This window comes from Ctenopharyngodon idella, chromosome 24 (genome assembly GCF_019924925.1).
Source record: "Ctenopharyngodon idella isolate HZGC_01 chromosome 24, HZGC01, whole genome shotgun sequence".
NCBI classification, from domain to species: domain Eukaryota; kingdom Metazoa; phylum Chordata; class Actinopteri; order Cypriniformes; family Xenocyprididae; genus Ctenopharyngodon; species Ctenopharyngodon idella.
This window is the reverse complement of record NC_067243.1, coordinates 9,417,008-9,441,930: the sequence shown is the minus strand read 5'-3', so window position 1 is coordinate 9,441,930 and position 24,923 is coordinate 9,417,008. Positions and strand designations below refer to the sequence as shown.

The window sequence follows — 24,923 nt, the reverse complement described above, 5'->3', positions numbered from 1 at the left end:
GTTTTAATTTTTTGGGTGGCGTATACATTTAAAAGGGAAAACACTTTGTACTAATTGGTGTTACCAAGTGATTAAAATTTTTGGCTTTTCCTTACTCGCCCTTGATGAGCTCGCAAATCTTCGGGGTGCAGATAGACGGAGGTGAAGTTGGATATGGAGGTGAAGTTGGATGTATAGGGGTTTTGCATTGTGTGACATTCCAAAGCTCTGCCATGTTTTCACACGATTGATCGGTTTTTCCATCAGGACGTCTGCAGTCATTTGTACGGTTGTTGTCGCAAACCCCTGAAAAATGTAACTTTAATTATACTGGATATAAATCTGGATTTAGAGATGAAGTAATGGAACAATTCAAAATAAATGTTTTTAAAGTTAATTAGTTAAAGTTCGGAAACAGTTATTGAAAATCTAATTTATTTCTCGCACTGGTAAACATGAAATGAAACTGACACATATTCTACTTTGTACACAGACAGAAAACAAATTTAAGTTTTATTTGTTGCACCAAGAGATCTCTGATCTGTACTCACCGCACTGTCCCTCTGTATTGCCATGGAAAATGGAGAATGGGAGATTGATCTCAAAGCCTTGATGATTGACCAAAATATCAACTTTGATTTCAGTAATGTTCACAACTACTGCCATGCCGGAGGTGGTGATGAAGAATTGGTCATTAATGTAAGTTAGTTGTTTCTCTTCATCATTAACATAGACCTGTGTGAAACAAGGTCTTTCTGAGTTATGATGGAAATTGTTCTCTAGAGTACAGTGTTATTTTGCAATGTTTCATTATATGATGTGAAATTTTGAGTACTTTTGTGTTCAATTTGAATTTAAATTTTTGCTTGTTTTTCAGGAGCCTGTGAATGTTTTGCTGTCGTCCTAAGACTTACCTTGACCACTTTAGTGTTGCTTGTCAGCTTGATTTTATAGGATTTGTAGTATATAATCACATACTCTGGGCAGGCGAGATTATTTTGAACATCACAATAATAGTTTTTAACATGGACACTGATATTGTATCTTGGGATGATTTCTTGGAACAAAACATATGTGCAGTTTCCTTGGAAAGCATAGTATGTTCCATCAAAAGTTTTGTAATGTGGGTCACCCCAGCCACTGCATTTACCTGTAAAACCAAGTTACACAAAATGTAAACATAAGGCAATGACTAGGACAATTGTTTATTTTTTATAATAATGAAAATTACTTAATATAAATATTTCATATTAATGAAATGTCCATGAGCAAGACTTAAACTTACATTCACACTCATACTTGGAGCAGCAGCCATTGTTATAAGACACCTTCTTAGCTTTAATTCCATTAGTACATGTAGGTATGATATTATCAGAATTGTCACACTTTAGAGCTACTGATGTGACACTGCCATTTTTGCATGTTTTGTTTTTGCAGTCTTCAATCCAGGACTCCATATGCTGAATGACACAATCAGATTGATGAACAGAGATTAATTAAAAAAAAAAAAAAAAACGATTATAGAATTAATTTCAGGTATTCTTTCTTTTTCTTACCAGTTAATACTCCAGTCATCTAACAGTTATACAGAATGTAATTAATTTAGTGTTGTGTTACAACAGATATTATCATATCAAATATCCATTACAGGCTATTGTGTTATTGTTCATTTAGTAGAAATTGTACACGCATTACTGTGAAAATGTAATTCTACTGTACTCTTATTAAATTACCTTTCTGCTGACATTTGTACAGTCTTGTGGAGGTGGAGGGGTTACACATTTCTGAGACGTTATCACAATACCACAAGTGGAGTTGCAGTAGGCAGAGTAGCACCAACCTGCTTTATCCGTTTTATTATAGATTGTTGACCCTATAATTATAATAAAAGGACGTGCAAGGGAAGTAAACAATAAGAGGTTTTTAACATAAGTAGAACCTGAATGTAATGTAGGGTCAAGGTAATATGCACATGCACAAGGATTAAACTAAGTGTAAATTCAGAAAACTGAAAAAAATTGAATGATTAGTGTTAAAGTAGCACTTACCGTTTGAGAATTTTGAATTTAAATATGTGCAATTACATTGTGGTGATGGAGTAGGAGTTGGCCCTGTTTTTATACTGAAAGTACTTGTAGATGTTATTGTTGAAGTGGGTTTAGTTTTGCCAGTAGTTGTACTAGTTTTAGGTGTTTCTGTAGACGTAGGTGTCATTGATACAGTAGTTGGTGTAGTAAAAGTGGATGTGATTGTGGATGTCTCTGTTGACGTAGTTGTCATTGTAACAGTTGTAGGTGTTGTTTCTGTTGATGTAGGTATTGTTGTAACAGTTGTAGATGTTTCTGTTGATGTAGGTGTTATTGTAATGGTTGTAGGTGTTTCTGTTGATGAAGGTGTTGTTATTGTAACAGTTGTAGGTGATGTTTCTGTTGATGAAGGTGTTATTGTAACAGTTATAGGTGATGTTTCTGTTGATGAAGGTGTTACTGTAACAGTTGTAGGTGTTGTTTCTGTTGATGTAGGTGTTATTGTAACAGTTGTAGGTGATGTTTCTGTTGATGTAGGTGTTGTTGTAATGGTTGTAGGTGTTGTTTCTGTTGATGTAGGTATTGTTTCTGTTGATGTAGGTGTTGTTGTAATGGTTGTAGGTGTTGTTTCTGTTGATGTAGGTGTTGTCGTAACAGTTGTAGGTGATGTTTCTGTTGATGTAGTTGTCATTGTAACAGTTGTAGGTGATGTTTCTGTTGATGTAGGTGTTGTCGTAATGGTTGTAGGTGATGTTTCTGTTGATGTAGGTGTTGTCGTTACAGTTGTAGGTGTTGTTTCTGTTGATGTGGGTGTTGTCGTAACAGTTGTAGGTGATGTTTCTGTTGATGTAGGTGTTGTCGTAACAGTTGTAGGTGATGTTTCTGTTGATGTAGGTGTTGTTGTTACAGTTGTAGTTGTTGTTTCTGTTGATGTGGGTGTTGTCGTAATGGTTGTAGGTGTTGTTTCTGTTGATGTAGTTGTCATTGTAACAGTTGTAGGTGATGTTTCTGTTGATGTAGGTGTTGTCGTTACAGTTGTAGGTGTTGTTTCTGTTGATGTGGGTGTTGTCGTAACAGTTGTAGGTGATGTTTCTGTTGATGTAGGTGTTGTCGTTACAGTTGTAGTTGTTGTTTCTGTTGATGTGGGTGTTGTCGTAACAGTTGTAGGTGATGTTTCTGTTGATGTAGGTGTTGTCGTAATGGTTGTAGGTGTTGTTTCTGTTGATGTAGTTGTCATTGTAACAGTTGTAGGTGATGTTTCTGTTGATGTAGATGTTGTCGTTACAGTTGTAGGTGTTGTTTCTGTTGATGTGGGTGTTGTCGTAACAGTTGTAGGTGATGTTTCTGTTGATGTAGGTGTTGTCGTTACAGTTGTAGTTGTTTCTGTTGATGTGGGTGTTGTCGTTACAGTTGTAGTTGTTTCTGTTGATGTGGGTGTTGTCGTAACAGTTGTAGGTGATGTTTCTGTTGATGTAGGTGTTGTCGTTACAGTTGTAGGTGTTGTTTCTGTTGATGTGGGTGTTGTCGTAACAGTTGTAGGTGATGTTTCTGTTGATGTAGGTGTTGTCGTTACAGTTGTAGTTGTTGTTTCTGTTGATGTGGGTGTTGTCGTAACAGTTGTAGGTGATGTTTCTGTTGATGTAGGTGTTGTCGTTACAGTTGTAGGTGTTGTTTCTGTTGATGTGGGTGTTGTCGTAACAGTTGTAGGTGATGTTTCTGTTGATGTAGGTGTTGTCGTTACAGTTGTAGGTGTTGTTTCTGTTGATGTGGGTGTTGTCGTAACAGTTGTAGGTGATGTTTCTGTTGATGTAGGTGTTGTCGTTACAGTTGTAGTTGTTTCTGTTGATGTGGGTGTTGTCGTTACAGTTGTAGTTGTTTCTGTTGATGTGGGTGTTGTCGTAACAGTTGTAGGTGATGTTTCTGTTGATGTAGGTGTTGTCGTTACAGTTGTAGGTGATGTTTCTGTTGATGTAGGTGTTGTCGTTACAGTTGTAGGTGTTGTTTCTGTTGATGTGGGTGTTGTCGTAACAGTTGTAGGTGATGTTTCTGTTGATGTAGGTGTTGTCGTTACAGTTGTAGTTGTTGTTTCTGTTGATGTGGGTGTTGTCGTAACAGTTGTAGGTGATGTTTCTGTTGATGTAGGTGTTGTCGTAATGGTTGTAGGTGTTGTTTCTGTTGAGGTAGTTGTCATTGTAACAGTTGTAGGTGATGTTTCTGTTGATGTAGGTGTTGTCGTAACAGTTGTAGGTGATGTTTCTGTTGATGTAGGTGTTGTCGTAATGGTTGTAGGTGTTGTTTCTGTTGAGGTAGTTGTCATTGTAACAGTTGTAGGTGATGTTTCTGTTGATGTAGGTGTTGTCGTAACAGTTGTAGGTGATGTTTCTGTTGATGTAGGTGTTGTCGTAATGGTTGTAGGTGTTGTTTCTGTTGAGGTAGTTGTCATTGTAACAGTTGTAGGTGATGTTTCTGTTGATGTAGGTGTTGTCGTTACAGTTGTAGGTGATGTTTCTGTTGATGTAGGTGTTGTCGTAATGGTTGTAGGTGTTGTTTCTGTTGATGTAGTTGTCATTGTAACAGTTGTAGGTGATGTTTCTGTTGATGTAGGTGTTGTTGTTACAGTTGTAGGTGTTGTTTCTGTTGATGTGGGTGTTGTCGTAACAGTTGTAGGTGTTGTTTCTGTTGATGTAGGTGTTGTAATAGTAGGTGTTGTTTCTGTTGATGTGGGTGTTGTTGTAATAGTTGTAGATGTTGTTTCTGTTGATGTAGGTGTTGTTTCTGTTGATGTAGGTGTTGTTTCACAGTCGACGTTGCCTTCACAACATTTTACACGGATTTCATAATTATAACAAAGTGGTGGCATGCCAGCTGCATTGTCTTCATTTGAACACGACAGTCCAAATGATGTATTGCAATACAGTAGTTGACCCAAATCATCCAGGGACTTTTCTGGATAGTTTACTGCCCTACATTCAATCTCTCCAGGGCTTTGACAGGTAATCTTTTTTGAATTCCACAACACATTGATCGATTCGGTTTCGAATCCTTGGGGTTCTGTACTGGGTGTGTTGCTATCAATCCAATCTGACCATATGCACCTATAATAACATGTTGTTGTTTTTGTTGATGTAGGTGTTGTTACTGTAACAGTTGTAGGTGTTGTTTCTGTTGATGTAGGTGTTGTTACTGTAACAGTTGTAGGTGTTGTTTCTGTTGATGTAGGTGTTGTTACTGTAACAGTTGTAGGTGTTGTTTCTGTTGATGTAGGTGTTGTTGTTACAGTTGTAGGTGTTGTTTCTGTTGATGTGGGTGTTGTCGTAATAGTTGTAGATGTTGTTTCTGTTGATGTAGGTGTTGTTTCTGTTGATGTTGTCGTAATAGTTGTAGATGTTGTTTCTGTTGATGTAGGTGTTGTTTCACAGTCGATGTTGCCTTCACAACATTTTACACGGATTTCATAATTATAACAAAGTGGTGGCATGCCAGCTGCATTGTCTTCATTTGAACACGACAGTCCAAATGATGTATTGCAATACAGTAGTTGACCCAAATCATCCAGGGACTTTTCTGGATAGTTTACTGCCCTACATTCAATCTCTCCAGGGCTTTGACAGGTAATCTTTTTTGAATTCCACAACACATTGATCGATTCGGTTTCGAATCCTTGGGGTTCTGTACTGGGTGTGTTGCTATCAATCCAATCTGACCATATGCACCTATAATAACATGTTGTTGTTTTTGTTGATGTAGGTGTTGTTACTGTAACAGTTGTAGGTGTTGTTTCTGTTGATGTAGGTGTTGTTACTGTAACAGTTGTAGGTGTTGTTTCTGTTGATGTAGGTGTTGTTACTGTAACAGTTGTAGGTGTTGTTTCTGTTGATGTAGGTGTTGTTGTTACAGTTGTAGGTGTTGTTTCTGTTGATGTGGGTGTTGTCGTAACAGTTGTAGGTGATGTTTCTGTTGATGTAGGTGTTGTCGTAATGGTTGTAGGTGTTGTTTCTGTTGATGTAGTTGTCATTGTAACAGTTGTAGGTGATGTTTCTGTTGATGTAGGTGTTGTCGTAACAGTTGTAGGTGTTGTTTCTGTTGAGGTAGTTGTCATTGTAACAGTTGTAGGTGATGTTTCTGTTGATGTAGGTGTTGTCGTAACAGTTGTAGGTGATGTTTCTGTTGATGTAGGTGTTGTCGTAATGGTTGTAGGTGTTGTTTCTGTTGATGTAGTTGTCATTGTAACAGTTGTAGGTGATGTTTCTGTTGATGTAGGTGTTGTCGTAACAGTTGTAGGTGATGTTTCTGTTGATGTAGGTGTTGTCGTAATGGTTGTAGGTGTTGTTTCTGTTGATGTAGTTGTCATTGTAACAGTTGTAGGTGATGTTTCTGTTGATGTAGGTGTTGTCGTTACAGTTGTAGGTGTTTCTGTTGATGTGGGTGTTGTTGTAATAGTTGTAGGTGTTGTTTCTGTTGATGTAGGTGTTGTTGTTACAGTTGTAGGTGTTGTTTCTGTTGATGTAGGTGTTGTTGTATTAGTTGTAGGTGTTGTTTCTGTTGATGTAGGTGTTGTTGTTACAGTTGTAGGTGTTGTTTCTGTTGATGTGGGTGTTGTCGTAATAGTTGTAGATGTTGTTTCTGTTGATGTAGGTGTTGTTTCACAGTCGATGTTGCCTTCACAACATTTTACACGGATTTCATAATTATAACAAAGTGGTGGCATGCCAGCTGCATTGTCTTCATTTGAACACGACAGTCCAAATGATGTATTGCAATACAGTAGTTGACCCAAATCATCCAGGGACTTTTCTGGATAGTTTACTGCCCTACATTCAATCTCTCCAGGGCTTTGACAGGTAATCTTTTTTGAATTCCACAACGCATTGATCGATTCGGTTTCGAATCCTTGGGGTTCTGTACTGGGTGTGTTGCTATCAATCCAATCTGACCATATGCACCTATAATAACATGTTGTTGTTTTTGTTGATGTAGGTGTTGTTACTGTAACAGTTGTAGGTGTTGTTTCTGTTGATGTAGGTGTTGTTTCTGTTGATGTGGGTGTTGTCGTAACAGTTGTAGGTGTTGTTTCTGTTGATGTAGGTGTTGTTACTGTAACAGTTGTAGGTGTTGTTTCTGTTGATGTAGGTGTTGTTGTTACAGTTGTAGGTGTTGTTTCTGTTGATGTAGGTGTTGTTTCTGTTGATGTAGGTGTTGTTTCACAGTCAATGTTGCCTTCACAACATTTTACACGGATTTCATAATTATAACAAAGTGGTGGCATGCCAGCTGCATTGTCTTCATTTGAACACGACAGTCCAAATGATGTATTGCAATACAGTAGTTGACCCAAATCATCCAGGGACTTTTCTGGATAGTTTACTGCCCTACATTCAATCTCTCCAGGGCTTTGACAGGTAATCTTTTTTGAATTCCACAACGCATTGATCGATTCGGTTTCGAATCCTTGGGGTTCTGTACTGGGTGTGTTGCTATCAATCCAATCTGACCATATGCACCTATAATAACATGTTGTTGTTTTTGTTGATGTAGGTGTTGTTTCTGTTGATGTAGGTGTTGTTACTGTAACAGTTGTAGGTGTTGTTTCTGTTGATGTAGGTGTTGTTACTGTAACAGTTGTAGGTGTTGTTTCTGTTGATGTAGGTGTTGTTGTTACAGTTGTAGGTGTTGTTTCTGTTGATGTGGGTGTTGTTACTGTAACAGTTGTAGGTGTTGTTTCTGTTGATGTAGGTGTTGTTACTGTAACAGTTGTAGGTGTTGTTTCTGTTGATGTAGGTGTTGTTGTTACAGTTGTAGGTGTTGTTTCTGTTGATGTGGGTGTTGTCGTAATAGTTGTAGATGTTGTTTCTGTTGATGTAGGTGTTGTCGTAATAGTTGTAGATGTTGTTTCTGTTGATGTAGGTGTTGTTTCACAGTCGATGTTGCCTTCACAACATTTTACACGGATTTCATAATTATAACAAAGTGGTGGCATGCCAGCTGCATTGTCTTCATTTGAACACGACAGTCCAAATGATGTATTGCAATACAGTAGTTGACCCAAATCATCCAGGGACTTTTCTGGATAGTTTACTGCCCTACATTCAATCTCTCCAGGGCTTTGACAGGTAATCTTTTTTGAATTCCACAACGCATTGATCGATTCGGTTTCGAATCCTTGGGGTTCTGTACTGGGTGTGTTGCTATCAATCCAATCTGACCATATGCACCTATAATAACATGTTGTTGTTTTTGTTGATGTAGGTGTTGTTACTGTAACAGTTGTAGGTGTTGTTTCTGTTGATGTAGGTGTTGTTACTGTAACAGTTGTAGGTGTTGTTTCTGTTGATGTAGGTGTTGTTACTGTAACAGTTGTAGGTGTTGTTTCTGTTGATGTAGGTGTTGTTACTGTAACAGTTGTAGGTGTTGTTTCTGTTGATGTAGGTGTTGTTACTGTAACAGTTGTAGGTGTTGTTCCTGTTGATGTAGGTGTTGTTACTGTAACAGTTGTAGGTGTTGAAGTGGTAGTAGTGGATGTGATTGTAGATGTCTCTGATGTGGGAGTTGTTGTGACTGTTGGTGATGTTACGGTAACTGTAGATGTTTTTGTTGATGTGGATTCTGTGGTTGTAGTTGACATAGTAGTTGTGGTCATAGTTGTGGTTGTTGTTTTACTAGTTTCAGTTGTAGTTGTGAAAGAGAAAGGTGTTGTTGTTGAGATGCAGTCAGTATTCAGTATTCTTCTTATTTCCCCATTTGAATCACACAGAGCAGTGAAACATGCACCATTCCCATCTGTGGTGTGGTAAATGACAGATCCAGGTGGAAATACCTTCCCATCATAGAAACAGCCTTTACATCCTTCTTCTGTAACACACTTCATGGTTTCCTCCCTGAGATATGGCCTTTCTGAAGGGCACTGAAGAAAACAACCTAAAAGAATAAATAAAAAAGCAAAGCATGAATAGACAGACAATTTTGCACTTTGACAGCCAGTTTGAGATATATTTAAGTATTGAGCTATATTTAAGTATTATGTGTATCGGATAGTTTACAAAATCAAATGATTGGAACAGTTTTTGCCATTGAAATGACTGAGAAAAAGGGTCCCAATCGACCTGAATTCACTCTACTCTTTGAAATCATAATTGCATTGCATTATGATGTTTTAAACCCCAAATATTTAATTTATAGCATTCTACATTAACAATTGTTCAGTTATTTGTAACGGCATTGTAAAAAATAAAAAAATTGTTTCAATGTAGCTAGCTATTTTTTGATAGTAACTAGTGTAGCTAACTACTTTTTCAGAAGGGTAGCTTGAATGTAACGTAACCACTTTAACTTACGAGTTACTTACTGTATCAGAGTAGCGTTTTTTTGTTGTTTTTTTTGTGACACTCTATACGGCATATTTTCAAAACATGCTAAAATGCTGAATTCTTACCCTCAAGCTGAGGAATTTGATCAGAGCAAGTTCCTGAGGGGTTTTTGCAGGTTTTCATGCAGGTCGATCCACAGGTTTTATAGTGCCACTCACATTCTCCATGAGCATTGTAGTAGTCACAGAATACAGCTGCAAGAACAATCAATTGAGTCAGGACAATGTCTATATTTGAGATTTATTTCAGCCACAGGCACAGTTAATGACCCAAGCAATTTTTTTAAGATTTAAAACTTTACATTTTTTTCTTTATTAAATAAAGGTAATTTTAAATTGGCCTTGTAAACCTTTCATAATGACCAACAAATTTCAAGTTTCAAATGTTATTGTTACTGGTTACCAAGGACATAAATGTGTCATTGAAGAACATATAAAATACTGTATCAGAAGTGTTGCGTGAGGTAAAGAAAAAATCAGGGTAAATATCACTTACATTTCTATCGTGTCTTATTTCCAATAAAGTTATATATTAGTCAAATTGTGGAAAGATTGTTAAATTATTAATTGTATTTAAATGCAGTGGTAGCTGTAAAATTATCCTTATTAAGACCATGGAGCCATTTTCTAGAAAAGCCAATAGTTGAAAAAAACACTCATTTATAGTGGATGACATGATATGTTTGTGATCATAAAATAACTCAGTGGAGTATTAATAAATGCATTCCACCCCGAATAGATTGGTTGCATGTTTATAGGCAAAATAAATGTTAGAAATGTTTTAACTTACGGCAAAAGTCTGGCCTCCTCCATGCCACACAAACTTCTTTTTTACGGCATTCAGCAGCATAAGCTGCCACTGCGGTACAGACACAATCACAGTCACCCCCGCTGTCACATGCACAGGTGTCCCTTACACAGGCATCATAGTATGGGCCAGAGTCCACCTAGAGACAGGAAAATCAGACACACAGAACCTCAAGGGTTACCATGATAGCTACACTAGATGTATTAAATTAAGTTGTAAAGTACTAAGCAACACACATTAATTTCATTGCAGTGATTTAGCATTTCTAAGCATCACATAGAGTAGAAAGTCACAAGTAAAAAACAAAATTAAATGTTACTTACAGGCGAATGGCAGTCTTTAAAGACAGAGCTCAGAATGATCCCGCATTGTTTTTCAGCCCAGGGACGCCGCTTTGGATTTGCGTCACAAGGATGCATCACGTTTGTCACATCTGGGCAGTCGGACTTCACCTTCCAGCTATTCCCAAATTTCTCTGGATCCGTCACCACTTCTCCATTGTTCTTCATGAAGTCATTGTTCGCATTGCCATCAAAGTTTCCACACAGTCCACACACCTTGCCCTGTCATAGAGGTCATGTGGATGTTTAGGTGAGTAGTTGAACAAAGGGTAGAAGGTTCTTGTGTATGAGTGTACCTTTAAAGAATGCATACCTTTAATTTGTGATGGAGTTGGATCATCACACTCGTTTTATTGTCCCAGATCAAGTTCAAAAGACCTTTGACCTCTATGACAACATATAGGACCGCAGAATGGATTTGATATCTGTAATCTGTGCCATTGCCTTCAACAACTTTAATTCCACCCTCCTTTGATAAAATCAACTCATATCTCTGTGGGATTTAAATAGTTAGTGACACAATATATGTTTAATTTTAGGATGCTTTAGTAATAAACTTGTGCTGACTATGATCTATGAAATAACCTCACCCCAAAGAAAAGATTGATGGACTTGGAGCAAATAGTGTTGGAGGTGGCGCAGGGGATGTTCTCTGTGACCAGGCGGAAAGAGGGATTGTCGTTTGCATCGCAATAATCCTAGAGGGGTTACACACATAATAAAAGATGTTCCAGTTTATAATGCGCCATATAATTAACCCCCATACGCAGTTCATCTGACTTATTTATATAAAATGTGATGTTTTTTCCATTAGGGCTGGGTTGAAAAAATCGATTTCTCTATTTTAATCAATTCTCATTTTAATGAACAATATCTATTCTTAAATCACAAGAATCGAATGAAGAGCTATGTGATTTTCAGTTGATGCGTGAACGAAACTTCACTAAACATTCTTTATAGGATGCTTATGCTTTCCATCCAACAAATTGCAACAAGCTTTGTGTTTTGTTACTTTTGATACTTTACTTTTGATACTTTTTGTTACTTTTGATAAGTTTCAGCTTTCAAATTCTGTCACTTTTATTACAAAATTCATACAATAAATTCTGTTCTATGAACCAGAAGGTATGTTGAAAGATACTGTACAATTTATCCAAATGTATCATGTTTGGTAATCACTTAATCAGTGTTTTAACCGCAGAAAGATGTCAATAAATCAGTGTGTACCTCAGGAAAGCCATTCACTGACCATTAAAAATGATTAATACTTTATGATAAAAACTTTCTTATGTGCAATTTATAGGGTTCACCCAAAAATGAAATTTCTGTCATTAATTACTCACCCTCATGTCGTCCCAAACCCACAAGACCTTCGTTCATCTTCAGAACACAAATTAAGATATTTATGATGAAATCTGAGATAAAAGCAACAAAATGACCACATTCAAGGTCCAGAGAAGTTGTAAAGACATTGTTAAAACAGTCAACGTGACTACAGTGGTTCAACATAAATGTTATGAAGCGACGAGAATACTATTTGTGCGCAAAAACAAAACAAAAATAACGACTTTATTCATTTTTCCTCTTCCCTGTCAGTCTCCTATGCAGTGAACGCAGTTCAGCGCTTCCAGGTTCTACATCACAATGTGACTCATTATTGGCCGGCTCCTGCGTCAGCATCACACGCATGCGTCGTGCTGCTCACATGAACAGCTTCGGCCAATAATGAGCCGGCGTCCAGACGTAAACACGGAAGCGCTGCACTGCGTAAACTGCGTAGGAGACTGACAGGGTAGAAAAGAAATTGTTGAATAAAGTCGTTATTTTTGTTTTGTTTTTGCGCACAAAAAGTATTCTCGTCACTTCATAACATTAAGGTTGAACCACTGTAGTCACGTGGACGATGTCTTTACTACTTCTCTGGACCTTGAATGTGGTAATTTCGTTGCTTTCTATGGGAGATCAAAAATATCTTAATTTGTGTTCTGAAGATGAACGAAGGTCTTACGGGTTTGTAACGACATGAGGGTGAGTAATTAATGACAGAAATTTCATTTTTGGATGAACTAACCCTTTAAATGTTTGTATACAAACCACTTTAATATTATAGTAATGTACCAACTGCAGGGTTCCTTTGAGAGAGAATTATGAAATTTGTCAATGCCCAGCCCTTTTTTTCATATGATTCTATTTTAAGCCTGTTTATCGATGGGTTTAGTGCCTTTGCAGACATAATAGTGACTGGTATGTGTCAGATATCTGTATATTGACTTTTTTTTCCACACAATCAAACATACATGGGCTATGGTGTGTTCACAGTCTCCGTGGAAGGAATATCTCTTGCCATCAAAAGTCTTGAAATGACCTTCACCGTAGATGGTACAGGTGCCGTAGCATTCCTTTTCTGTACAAATCCACATCCCATTTGTGCATGTGCTGAAATATAGACAAATTCACAAATAAATACTGATCATGTTGGGTCATGCCAGTGTTATTTTAGTATTATGTGTACAGTATAATATTTATTCATATTTTTAATGAGCTATTATTTTTGTTTTAATTTTTTCATTTTAATTTTGTAGTTTTTCTTTTCTTTATATTTCTCTTTAGCTTTAATGTAAGAATGTTAGTACTTTAACTTCAGTTACACAGTAGTTTCTAAGGCAAAATTTCTTTCATTTGATCAAATACCTATATTTTATTTCCTTGCAATTACAGAAAATTATTTTTAATAGTTTTACTATTAGTTAACAGTAAAAAAACTGGATCAGGCTATGTGACATCTACACTTGTAGATGTGTGTCCAAACTGTTGACTGGTACTGTAGAGGTTGGCACTATGATAACAAGGGTTATAACAGCTGTGATTGGCTCACCAGGTGTTACAGTCCTGTTGAACTTCGTCTCCAGGTGAATAGTTGGCTCCATTGTGGGTACAGGGGCATTTTTCCTTCTCCACACACCCACCTTTGCCATCAGCCAGAAGGCCATTTAGACACATACACCCTGATATACACCCTGTGCTCACCTGTTGACAAGACAAAATTGGTAAGCCAACTTTTTCCCTGCAAACTTCTGCAGTATTAAAAGATTTGCCATTTCATGTTATCTATGTCAGGGTTTTTCGCCATTTAGAACTGGTGCAAGAATGCCTGCATTTAAATTGAAATTGAGTAAGCAAACTGGATTTTTTGAAAGTCATAAAACTGCTGTAACTTTTCATTTCATTCATCCTCTTATTCACGTATTCCATTCATCCATCCATCCCAACTCACGCAGTTATTTGGGTCTTGTTTCTCACATGTCCTCTGACACTCTGTCCCTTTTTCTCCAGGATATGAGCATTTGAAGAATGTCATCGGAGCCACACAGTCTAAAAACACAACAGGCACATGGATGAGGTGCAGAAAATTAGCCCACATCATACCAGCAATGCCTCACGTTTGAATTTAGAAGGTAGTATTTTGGAAGAACTAGTTGCAGCTCACCTGCTTGACTGGTGCAGTGCAATTTGCCAGAGTTACAGGTGCTGCATTTGACAAAACAGTGCAAAGAATTACTATATTCCACCATGAAGAGTTAATAATGCATGTCAATACTGTTATATGGCTGTATGCTTTTGGGACATGCTACATCTAAAACCATTTTAAACATCAATTGGCAGCTTGTCATTTTAAGAATTAATTTGTCATTTGGCAGTACAGGGCTATTGAAAATAAAATAGTGGGGGTAAAAAAGTGTTTAAAAATGGTAAAGAAAAAGTTAAAGGATACATTATGCATATGTTAAACTGCTATTTATACCATTTAGCACCATCTTTGTAGTACACTCCGGATGGCTCTATGACTTGGTTCTCATAGTAGCAAGGACACTGGTGAGCAGGTACACAGCTGCCAGCTTCATTAAGATATGTTCCCTCAGAACAGACACAGCCATCTACAGGTATAAAGGACCCTTGGCAGGTGTTATCTTGTACACTTAGAGAGCGGCAGGTGTTGTCACAGCTGGTCACGCTGTAGGAGTACTTCATGTTCCCTTCACACTTCGAAATCATGTCTATGTAGCAAGAGACAAACAGAGACTAATTTGTAACAGAGTACACATATAAATATTTGTTTGAATGTGTACTTTATAAAGTTCTCACCACAAGGGTCTGAATCCATCCATCCCTTGAGAACGACCCCTTTGGCAGCACATGCGTGGGCATAGGTGGACATGGCCGCACACATACACTTCTTAATATCTGCACACTTGCAGGTGTCATAGACACACCACTGCAGAGAAAAACAGATCAAATGCATTAAAGAATACAATTGCACAGCAAACTTCAAATAAGAAGAGTGTTTTACGAACAAAGACTTACTTGGTAGTACATCTCAGGGTTTATTTCTGAGTGACATGCGGAAAAGGTTTCATTTGGGTTTGTGAGACGGGAACACCAGTCTTTTGCAAGTTGAACTACGAGAGAGAAAAAACAGGATATTCATTTGTTTACTTCGTTTAGCACAGTACTACTATGTCAAGAAAAAAATGTAATTATCACTGTAACATGGAAAGTGTGAGAATGGTGCTTTTTTTAATGCAGTAAGCACCTGTGTCCATATTCAGGCTGCAGGGGTTGTCAAATGTGATTTCAAGATCTGGACAATTGAGTTTCCAAAAGTTGACAAAGGTGGTTGGTGTGCCCTCTATAATGCCTGAATCTGTTTTAAAGTCATCTGTTTGGACATCATTATAGTTTCCACACAGACCTGAGAGGAACAAAGGTAAAGGTAGTTCACTGGATACATTAGATTTAAGACAATGTCCTATGTCCTACAAATAAAAAACAGAAAATAATAGACATATTTAAAATCTGCAGTCTTTCTTTTCCGACTCACCACTCAATTTCCCTTTCTCTTCAGTGCTGGCTACAATATACAACTGCATGACTGGAGCCAACTGGATCTCTAGACGAAGACTCTTCAAATCAGCAATAATGTAGGAGGAAGAGGGCTGGAAGATGCTTACAGGACCTGTGACAACGAAATTATTGAAAAGGGAAATTATTTTTTTAATATTTTATGATGAAAAAATAAATAAATAATTCCTATATATTTGAAACCCCACCTGTGGTAGCAGGAAGCACAAGACTGATTCCATTCAGTGCCACAGTTCCAGTGGAGGAAAAACTAATCTGTTTTATAAGTAGAACATCAACAAATATATATTATTATTAATAAGATTGTATAATTAATTACATTATTATTATTACATTAAACCCAGTACTTACAGAGTTCCCCGAGATGACAAGGGTAACTGAATTTAGACATGTGTCTTTTCGGGCCGAATCACACTTTGCCAGATTTCCCACGACAGCAAAATCACTGTCATTAGAGTGCTGGAATAAAAAAGAACTGTAAGTACCTCCAAATTGTATATAATGAATATCTATAAATTATAATGCCCATATTTTTCTGATTGCTATAAAAGTACAAGTGAAGAATTTTATTTATCTCGCCCTGACATGGATCATCTGCCCTGACAGACCTTAGTGAGGATGTAGTCACAGTTGCCGCTAAAGGTGAAGCTCTTTCCATCATAAGTGGTGACATGAGACCCTCCCACAACAGAGCAGATTCCAGGACATTCCAGGTATGTACAGGTCCAGTGTCCCGCGGCACACACACTGACACAGAATTACATCAGTGTTAGCATGGGGAAATGTATAAAGGATTTTAAATGTAAAAAATATTTAAATGTAAATGTTACCATTTTTTACAAGCTTGTTTGTAAGACTCTCCTGGTTGATATACTGTGCTATCGTGAACACATGGGCACTGGTTCACAGGTACACAGCCACTCTGACCAATGTCATCTTCCACGGTGCCTTTATAAAAAGACAAGTACGTAAATGTGTTTTCTTGGGCGTTGGATGTATTTTTTTGAGTTAATTTAGAGTCTGTACATGCTGTCATTCATTGATTATACACTACTGTTCGAAATTTCGGCGTCAGTTAGATTTTTAAGAAAAAGAATTTTATTCAGCAAGGATGTAAAAAACTGTGACAGTAAAGACATTTATAATGTTACAAAAAAATTATATTTCAAATAAATGATGCTATTTTGAACTTTCTATTCATCAAAGAATCCTGAAAAAAATGTAATTGTAATATTATTTCAGAATATTACTGTTTTTACTGTATTTTTGATCAAATAAATGCAGCCTTGGTAAGCACGAGACTTCTTTCAAGAACACACACACGCACAATTATATGTTACTGGGACCATAATTTTGAAAAATAGTTTTAAGCATTTGTTTATCAGCCAATGCTGGAAACTGATAGAAAGATTAGATTAAAAAGATTTCTTATCCTGCGGGTACATCTAGTGGACAACAGTAGTATTACAGCCTTCATCTTTCAGTTGAAATAATTGATAGTTTAGAATTTACTTCAAAGCCAAATGACTTGTTCTCCATATGTATAAAGTTTCTACTTTGTGCACACAGTATATAGACATGTTACCCACAATAGGCCATACCAGACATATATATAAAATTGTATCTGCTAAACGGTTAAAACGATTGAAATTCTTTTGATAACTTTTTGCCATGAGGGTCCCAAAATGATGTGTCAAGTTTCAAGCAAATCAGACAAACAGCCTAAGAGGAGTTCGAAAAAGTAGATATTTCAAATAATCTCAAATATTTAACGAATGATTTGATTGACAGCAGTGGTTCTTGAGGCAAAGTTGTTCAGAATGAGGTGATTAAACATATGATATGCATATTGTGTGTATGTGTGATGTATTGCGTGATATATAGGGTGAAAAACGCGATAGCGCCACCCGTTGGCCATTTTCTTTCAAACTTCACATAGACCTCTACGACCATAGGTCAAATAGGCTCACCAAGTTTAATTCCGATTGGCCTCCACTAACCTGGTCTAATATGTAATATACTTGCCGATGGCAGACATGTTTTTCGCAATACACGAATGTCCTCATAAATCATCGTGGCAACTTGGACAAAGACGTAGCATGCCCATTTTCAAGTCAATCGGACTAACAGTCGTGTAGTTATAGCTGTTTTTATGTTTTTTTGTATTACAGCTCCACCAAGTGGTGAATCGCCACAGATTTTTTTTGTGTGACCACAGAATGAATTCATACATGAGTATTGCAAGTTTGGTGAAAAAATTTCATTACATTAAAGAGTTATAGCTATTTTAGTGAAAGTCGAATGTTCGAATACTTCGAATGTTTTGGCGTCCTGTCACGAGCATGAAATTCTTTAGACGAAATTTTGGCCATGAGGGTCTCTAGATGATGCATGTGAAGTTTCGAGTGAAGCAGACAAATGGCCTATGAGGAGTTCGAAAAAGTAGATTTTTCTGAAAATTCAAAATGGCAGAAAAATGTTTATGGCGGAAATGAAATCAGAGATATAAGACAATCGGTCTAGGAACAGTTATGAGCGGTTTTGTGTTTTTGATCACTGTACCGCCCCCTATTGGCCAATCGGAGCCATACCTTGTCAGTGTCTCCTCAAATTGAGACCTACCATTTCTCCAGGATTTAAGTCTCTAGGCCTTACAGTTTGGTCTGCATGATCAGTTTTACGGCAGAATAATAATAAAAATCCTTACAATTACAGTAGGGTTTCAGAGCATCTTGCTTGATCTCCTAACAGATAAAAAGGGCCAGCTATAAACCTTGTCTCCTATAGTAAATTGTTACCTTCAGGGCAGAAACAGCCGTCCACACAGTGTTCTTTACACATTACACTTGTGCCTGGATCTGAGCAGGTGTTCTTGCACGGACTACCACACTCCAGGTATTGCATGTTTAGGGGACATGACTTTGCTGCTCCACAGAAGAACAAATCAAAACATCAAAATTGTATAAAAATTTGTTATTAGAAACAACATTTCTTCTGTATTTACTTGCCATACAGTGGTTCTGTTAAAAAGGTAACATGCAGAAAATATAATTATGTGGAAGTATCTACTTTTTTTGTATTATTTTAGGAAGTTATAGATTAAATATTTTGGGTGTCTTCTTCAAAAGCTTTATTTAGTTGTGAGAAAATAAAAGCATTTAATTCTTGAGTGAACTGTTCCCTTAAGTTACATTTCTCTCTCCATCATAACTAATGTCATTTTCCAGAAATGATACTCACGGCAGAGCTGCTCTGTCCTCCATATTCCTGGTTTTCCTCCAGCATGTGTGCACTGTCGTGAAATCTCTGTCAGCGTGTTGCAGAGACAGTCGTGATTGCCGTAACATTGACACAGGTCGTTTACACAGGCTGTTTCAAATGAACTCATGTCCATCACATTGTGACAGTCACTAAACCCTGGACTGGCGAGATACTGCTGGCAAATGCTTGTCTAGGGGAAAAATAGATTTTTTAAGAGGACTGTTTCATTGCCACCAATGGTTCAATCAGTAAATGAGGTTAAACAATTTAATATGAAATTCCCCATTGTTTTACCCAAAATCTCAACAAGAGAACAACACTGATTTTGTCTCATACCTGGTTGCACTGATCAGTGGGTTGAAGTGTAACTTCCTCACAGGTTTCAGTCGATATGGACACCCTCCATGTGGATGGACCTGAGAAGGATTCAGATGAACATGTTACACTAAATCTTTAAGTCAGTGGTTCTCAACTTGGGGGCCGAGGCACACTAGCCTCAACAAACTTCCAAGTGACCCTTGTAAGCCCACAGGCAGGTAAAGCACCTACTTTTTTTCCATTTGTAAAATAATAATAATAATAATAATAATAATAAAAACCTTATCTCAATGTTCGCATGGGAGTTTATTTTTAGAGATGCAGTATGTGGCTACTGGTCACAAAACCTGCTGTATTTAAATCTTTATATGAAAATCTATTAATGAATTCAAGACATCTGGTTTACCATGAACAGCGATATCATCAATTATGTTGCCGTTGAAGTCTCCACAGAGTCCACAGGTCTGATCTCGATACTTCTCAGGAAGTTCAATCTGGGGAACATCATATTATAAGATAATGTCAGTGGGTGGATGGATGGATAGATTAAAGGATTATTAAAGGATTAGTTCACTTTTTCGGAGATATTTTAATAAATATCCTGACGCATCCGAGCTTTTAATGGCAGTGAACGGGGGTCACGAGTATGAGCTGAAGAAAGTGCTTCCATCCACATCAATCCATCCATCCAAAAAAAAAAATCCATATTTAACAAGTTATGAAGTAAAATATCTAGAACAAAAGGTAATGAAGAAAGTGTAATGCTCTCACAGTTCAAAACGCTTACGCTACGTCCTACACCTTCCCTATTCAACTTATGGAAAAAGTTTAACTGACACGACGGCAGTTTACACTTTCTTCGTAACTTGAATATGGAAGGCGGTCTGCCGGAAGCTAGATATTTTACTTCATAGCATAATATGGATTTTTTTTTACACAAACGCATCGCTTCGCTTCAGAAGGCCTTTATTAACCCTCTGAGCCGTGTAGAGTATGTTTATGATGGATGGATGTGGATGAAGTCACTTTCTTCAGCTTCATACGTGCCCCCTGTTCACTGCCATTATAAAGCTCGGATGCATCGGGATATTTATGAAAATATCTCCAATTGTGTTCATCAGACAGAAGAAAGTCATATATACCTAGGATGGCTTGAGGGTGAGTAAAGCTTGGGCTAATTTTCATTTGAAAATGAACTAATCCTTTAACACATTTCTAATATCAGAAGTCTGAAATCAAGCTTCAAGATAAAATTATGTATGCACAGATATTTTGAATCATACCGTTAGAGAGTTGTCTTCTTCCCAGAAGACAGTCACTCCATGTTTGCTTGAGATCTTGACACTTGTTGAACTTCCCTCGATTTTAATTCCATTCTTATAGGTCGGAACAGACACCCTGTCAGAGCAAATTTTAAAAGATGTCAACATCACTGGGAAAAAAAAAACATTTTCTTGTCTTGTTTTCCAGAAAAAAAAAAATTGGTTGAAAAATTGTGTAAGAAATATTTTTTATAAGTATTAAGAATTTTGTTATTGAATTAGGTTTATTTTTCTAACACCACTTTTTGATTATTTGATTGTTTAAAGCATAAACCTCACAAAATGTTACATTTATGCTTAAAATAAGGCAATTTTAAAAATATTCTTAATATCTTGCACAACTTTACAACACAAGGAATTATATTTCATTTATTTAAATAAATAAAAATACTGAAAAACAAGATGAAAATGCTAATATTAAGAAAATAATTTTTAAAAAACATGATATGTGCTTTTGCTGTAGTGCTCAAATAAACTCACATTTCTTCCCCCATTGTGATGTCGCCGTTAATGAGTTTGATGACTGTCCCTTCCAGCTTTATTGTCACTATGCTAAAAGTGATTGAGCCATTTACAGTCTCTCTTTGCATTTGGATGTTAAAATCAGAAGTCGTGGTGTCACACATCACCGCCATAACGTAGTTGCACGTGTCTGGCACTTGAAAGAAATGACCATCAAATGTCTTGAAGTGGAAATTTCCCCATGTGCTGCAGATCGTGGACTGGTGATCAGGATTCGGTCCAACTGAATCAAGAGAGAAAATGTATAAACGTGTGATATGTACTAAATACTTTTTTTTTTTTTTTTTTGAGGAAAAATACACAATTGAAGGTTGAATAGTTGTCTCTCAAAAAATTACACACTTCATCTTTTAGTTTCCTAAAGTGTAAATTTTTGTATAACGTAATACTAAAGTTTTAAAGTGGTCATGAGAAATCAAATTTGCTTTGATCTTTTGACATATAACAGGTCTTTATACCATTAAAACATCCTGCAAGTTTCATAGCTTAAAACGCCCTCCTCATTATAAACAAAGCAGTTATTTAATTAAGATCCAAAAATACTCGCTTGGATATTGTGGGATTTGTGACATCACAAAGGGCATTTGCATATGACTGCCTCCAGAGTAAGACATCGACGAATAGTTAATCATCATTGCACCATAGGCCCCGCCCACTGGCGTTCAGTCGCTTAACGGCTGACATTTGCCTACACTGTTTGTGAGCATCGCGTCAAAAGCCAACAGAACCCATTATAATCACTGATACTGTCTACACTGGATACAGTATACAGATGAGCGTTCAGTTTTTTGACATATTCTTCACACTTGAGTCTGTCGACAACAGGACAAATGGAAGTGAAAGAACATTTGTTTTGACGTGTCCAGTTTAAACAGTTCGTTTGCATCTCTTTACAGACTTCAGAAGGATCCCAGCGTTGGATGGTTTATTTTAATGGCGTCCCGAATCGCGTCTGAGAATTATATGTTTGTTCGGAGAATTTCGTTTTGTAAACGAGGGACAGTGTAAAGAAGAGTTCGCAAAGAAACATTTGTTGAAAGATGAAGCAGCCAACTTTATTGGATCTGACAGCAGCTGCATCACAAAGTGTAAGTAAATGATTTCATAATACTTTGTATGTAAATTGCGGTTTTATATGGATGTTTTCAAAACACTTGCTTATGTGCAATAGACAGTGGGTGTTGATACTCTTTCCTATGCAATGACATTAGCCAATCATAACAGTGGCTGTTTACTGACATGCCTTAAAGGAGCCGCCTCTTAAAAATGGATCATTTCCATCAGAGGGTCGGAATGAGAGTTGAAAATGATTGTTTTTCTGCATATATGATGTTTTTTTGTGAAAACTGCTGTCCGTAACTTTTTTGTGTTTAAATTTACAAAAAATTATATAATGAGTGAGTACATCATGAATCCATTTTCCAAACTGTGTTTTTTGTCTTATCCTATAATAAGTGTTTATATTCAGACTATTTTAGACTGGTTCGGGTTGTCCCACTTCGGAGTAGCACAGTACCTGCGTGACTTGTCATGGACATAAACGGAAAGAAGGCGCACCGGCTACAATGTTCTTCTACAAGATGCATGCAGTTGTTTATTTATCGCTAGAGCACCAAAAGTTGCGGACTGCAGCTTTAACATAATAAGTGAACCTCAAGGAACATATTAAAATAATAAAAAAATCCATGTATATACTGTAGCATTTATTTAAAAAAAAGAAAGAAAGAAAGAGTAACATCATACCGGTAGTTACTGGCACACTTGTGGAGAACGCTGAAACAGAAAAAGACAGACCTGTTGTTATTTTTTTGCCACTTACTTTAAGATGAAAAAATTACATTCACAATATTTTTAACAATCATTCTACAATACTCTTTGTAAATCTAATAAAAAAATTTAATGATTTGGTTGTTTGAATTGTGTGAATAGTTCAATAAATCAATTGAAAACTTGAACATGATTTTTATGACATAAGTTTAATGTGTAGGTCCATTTAGACATACATAAAGCACCAGTTTTATTTGGCATATATTAATACATTTGTTATTTTATAGTTTCTTTGTGAATCATTGATTAGTACATCTCATACAGTATAATGACATATTCACCTGTGGTTGTAGTTGCTGGCCAGATAAAGTCTATAGGATCTGCCGTACCTCCATAATCATGCATAAAATCTTTAAGAAAAGAAAAACAGATATCATCATATTGTGTAGCTAATATTGTGAGCATTTCTTGCAGTAACTGATTATTTTTCTAACCTGCTTGTATGGACTGCAGCCCCACCAGCAGGACGACCCATCTCAGCATCCACATCTGGGACATCATCACAGTCCCCATGGAGGCGACAAGCATCTTCACAAGCTAATGAGAGCTGTCTGTCAGTGCATGCTCTTTTATACTAGTTCTTAGTTTACTTTAGGACCATCTATTCTGTGTTCAGAAGGTGGATCCTAGGCTTTACATTATTATGGCATGTTAAGTTTCCATCGAACAACAGTAGCCGTGTTTGAGAATAAACATGGTTTATGCAAACCTTGGCAGCAAAAAACACTTTCTGTCACTCACAACTTAGTGTTTATCTCTGTTATTATCTCAAATTAAACAAGGATGTGATGGTTGATCTGATTGTAAGTTGGGGGTTCTACGAATTTGTAGAGACGCACTGTGAAATTCACGCCCTAAATGTCTACCTTGCTGATCAGGCTTTTTTTTTCCCCTTCGCGTTTACATTTACGGCATTTGAGAGACAATGTGCTTTGCATATGTTATAAAGTTATCTGCTGGAATTTTTTCATTTACACTGCCAATAAGCAACTAATTCTATATTTTTGTATGTTCAATCTCTTCTTTTTTTATTTTTGTTTTTACATTGCTTCTAAAATAACTATCATAATACAAAAAAGTTTTTGTTTAACTTGCTACTATTATTATTAATAGTCTTCTTTATGGATCAGCAGTCATCAAGTCCTCTGTAAACACAGCAGATGTTGTGATGATCATAGGCACAAAGGTGCAGCTTTAAGCGAAGAGCATTAAGTCCCGTTCACACCAAATGACAATAACTAGGCCTATAACTATAAAGTTTGAATAACCTTTCTAATTCTATGAGAACTGGCAAGTCCACACCACAAATATAGTGATAATGACACAGAGGGGGAATGTTTTGTTGGAATCACTTTCAGAATAATTTCTTTTTCTTTCCTTTTTTTTCCAGCAAATGAACCATAAAAACCAATAATGGCATTCAGTCAGAATCTATCTTTTTTAACGAGCTCATAGCATTTAAAGTGGCAGACGACAAAACTGCAGCGTGCGCTTATAATAAACAAATGTTGTCATTGCGTTGGTGTGGACGCTAATACAGAAGCTTGTTTCCGCCACTGATTAAAAAAAAGGTAATTGTGACTTTTTATCTCACAATTATTACCCTTTTTTCTCGGAATTGGGTGATATAAAGTCAGAGTTGCGAGTTATAAAGTCAGAATTCCGTGATATTAAGTCGCAGTTGTGAATTATAATGTCAGAATTGTGATATAAATATAAAAAAACTCCGTATTTTTTCCCTCAGAACAGGCCTTTGTAACTCGCAATTGCAAGTTTATATCTCACAATTCTGAGAAAAGAAGTCAGAATTGCAAGATATAAACTCGCAATTGCGAGAAAAAGTCAGAATTTTTGAGAAATAAACTCGCAATTGCAAGAAAAGAAGCCAGAATTGCGAGAAAAAGTCAGAATTGTGAGAAAAAAAGTCAGAATTGCAAGATATAAACTCGTAATTGCGAGCAAAAGTCAGAATTGCGAGAAATAAACTCGCAATTGCAAGAACAGAAGTCAGAATTGCGAGAAATAAACTCGCAATTGCAAGAAAAGAAGTCAGAATTGCGAGAAATTAATTAAACTCGCAATTGCAAGAATAGAAGTCAGAATTGCGAGAAATAAACTCGCAATTGCAAGAAAAGAAGTCAGAATTGCGAGAAAAAGTCAGAATTGCAAGAAATAAACTCGCAATTGCAAGACAAGTAAGAATTGCAAGAAAAAAAGTCAGAATTGCAAGATATA

General features: G+C 36.7%; 2 protein-coding genes across 2 annotated transcripts; both read right to left on the bottom strand.

Annotated features, from left to right (window-relative positions):
* Positions 1-1,712: 1,712 nt before the first annotated feature.
* Positions 1,713-5,027, bottom strand: LOC127507721 (putative uncharacterized protein DDB_G0282133). Its single transcript, XM_051885017.1, has 3 exons — positions 4,966-5,027; positions 2,028-4,781; positions 1,713-1,852 (listed from the first exon to the last, which is right to left on the bottom strand). The coding sequence occupies exons 1-2, from the start codon at positions 5,025-5,027 to the stop codon at positions 2,165-2,167; spliced, it is 2,679 nt and encodes an 892-aa protein (XP_051740977.1). The 3' UTR covers positions 1,713-1,852; positions 2,028-2,164.
* A 1,796-nt stretch (positions 5,028-6,823) lies between these two features.
* Positions 6,824-23,240, bottom strand: LOC127507720 (mucin-2). Its single transcript, XM_051885016.1, has 29 exons — positions 23,123-23,240; positions 22,970-23,038; positions 22,605-22,634; positions 20,820-21,084; positions 20,301-20,415; positions 19,424-19,511; positions 19,036-19,115; positions 18,679-18,889; positions 18,237-18,362; positions 16,269-16,386; positions 16,047-16,185; positions 15,790-15,897; positions 15,627-15,693; positions 15,398-15,532; positions 15,110-15,268; positions 14,881-14,975; positions 14,662-14,791; positions 14,321-14,573; positions 14,006-14,046; positions 13,793-13,890; positions 13,394-13,545; positions 12,816-12,954; positions 11,109-11,216; positions 10,832-11,011; positions 10,501-10,740; positions 10,160-10,316; positions 9,436-9,564; positions 7,150-8,921; positions 6,824-6,838 (listed from the first exon to the last, which is right to left on the bottom strand). The coding sequence occupies exons 1-29, from the start codon at positions 23,214-23,216 to the stop codon at positions 6,824-6,826; spliced, it is 5,313 nt and encodes a 1,770-aa protein (XP_051740976.1). The 5' UTR covers positions 23,217-23,240.
* Positions 23,241-24,923: the final 1,683 nt, after the last annotated feature.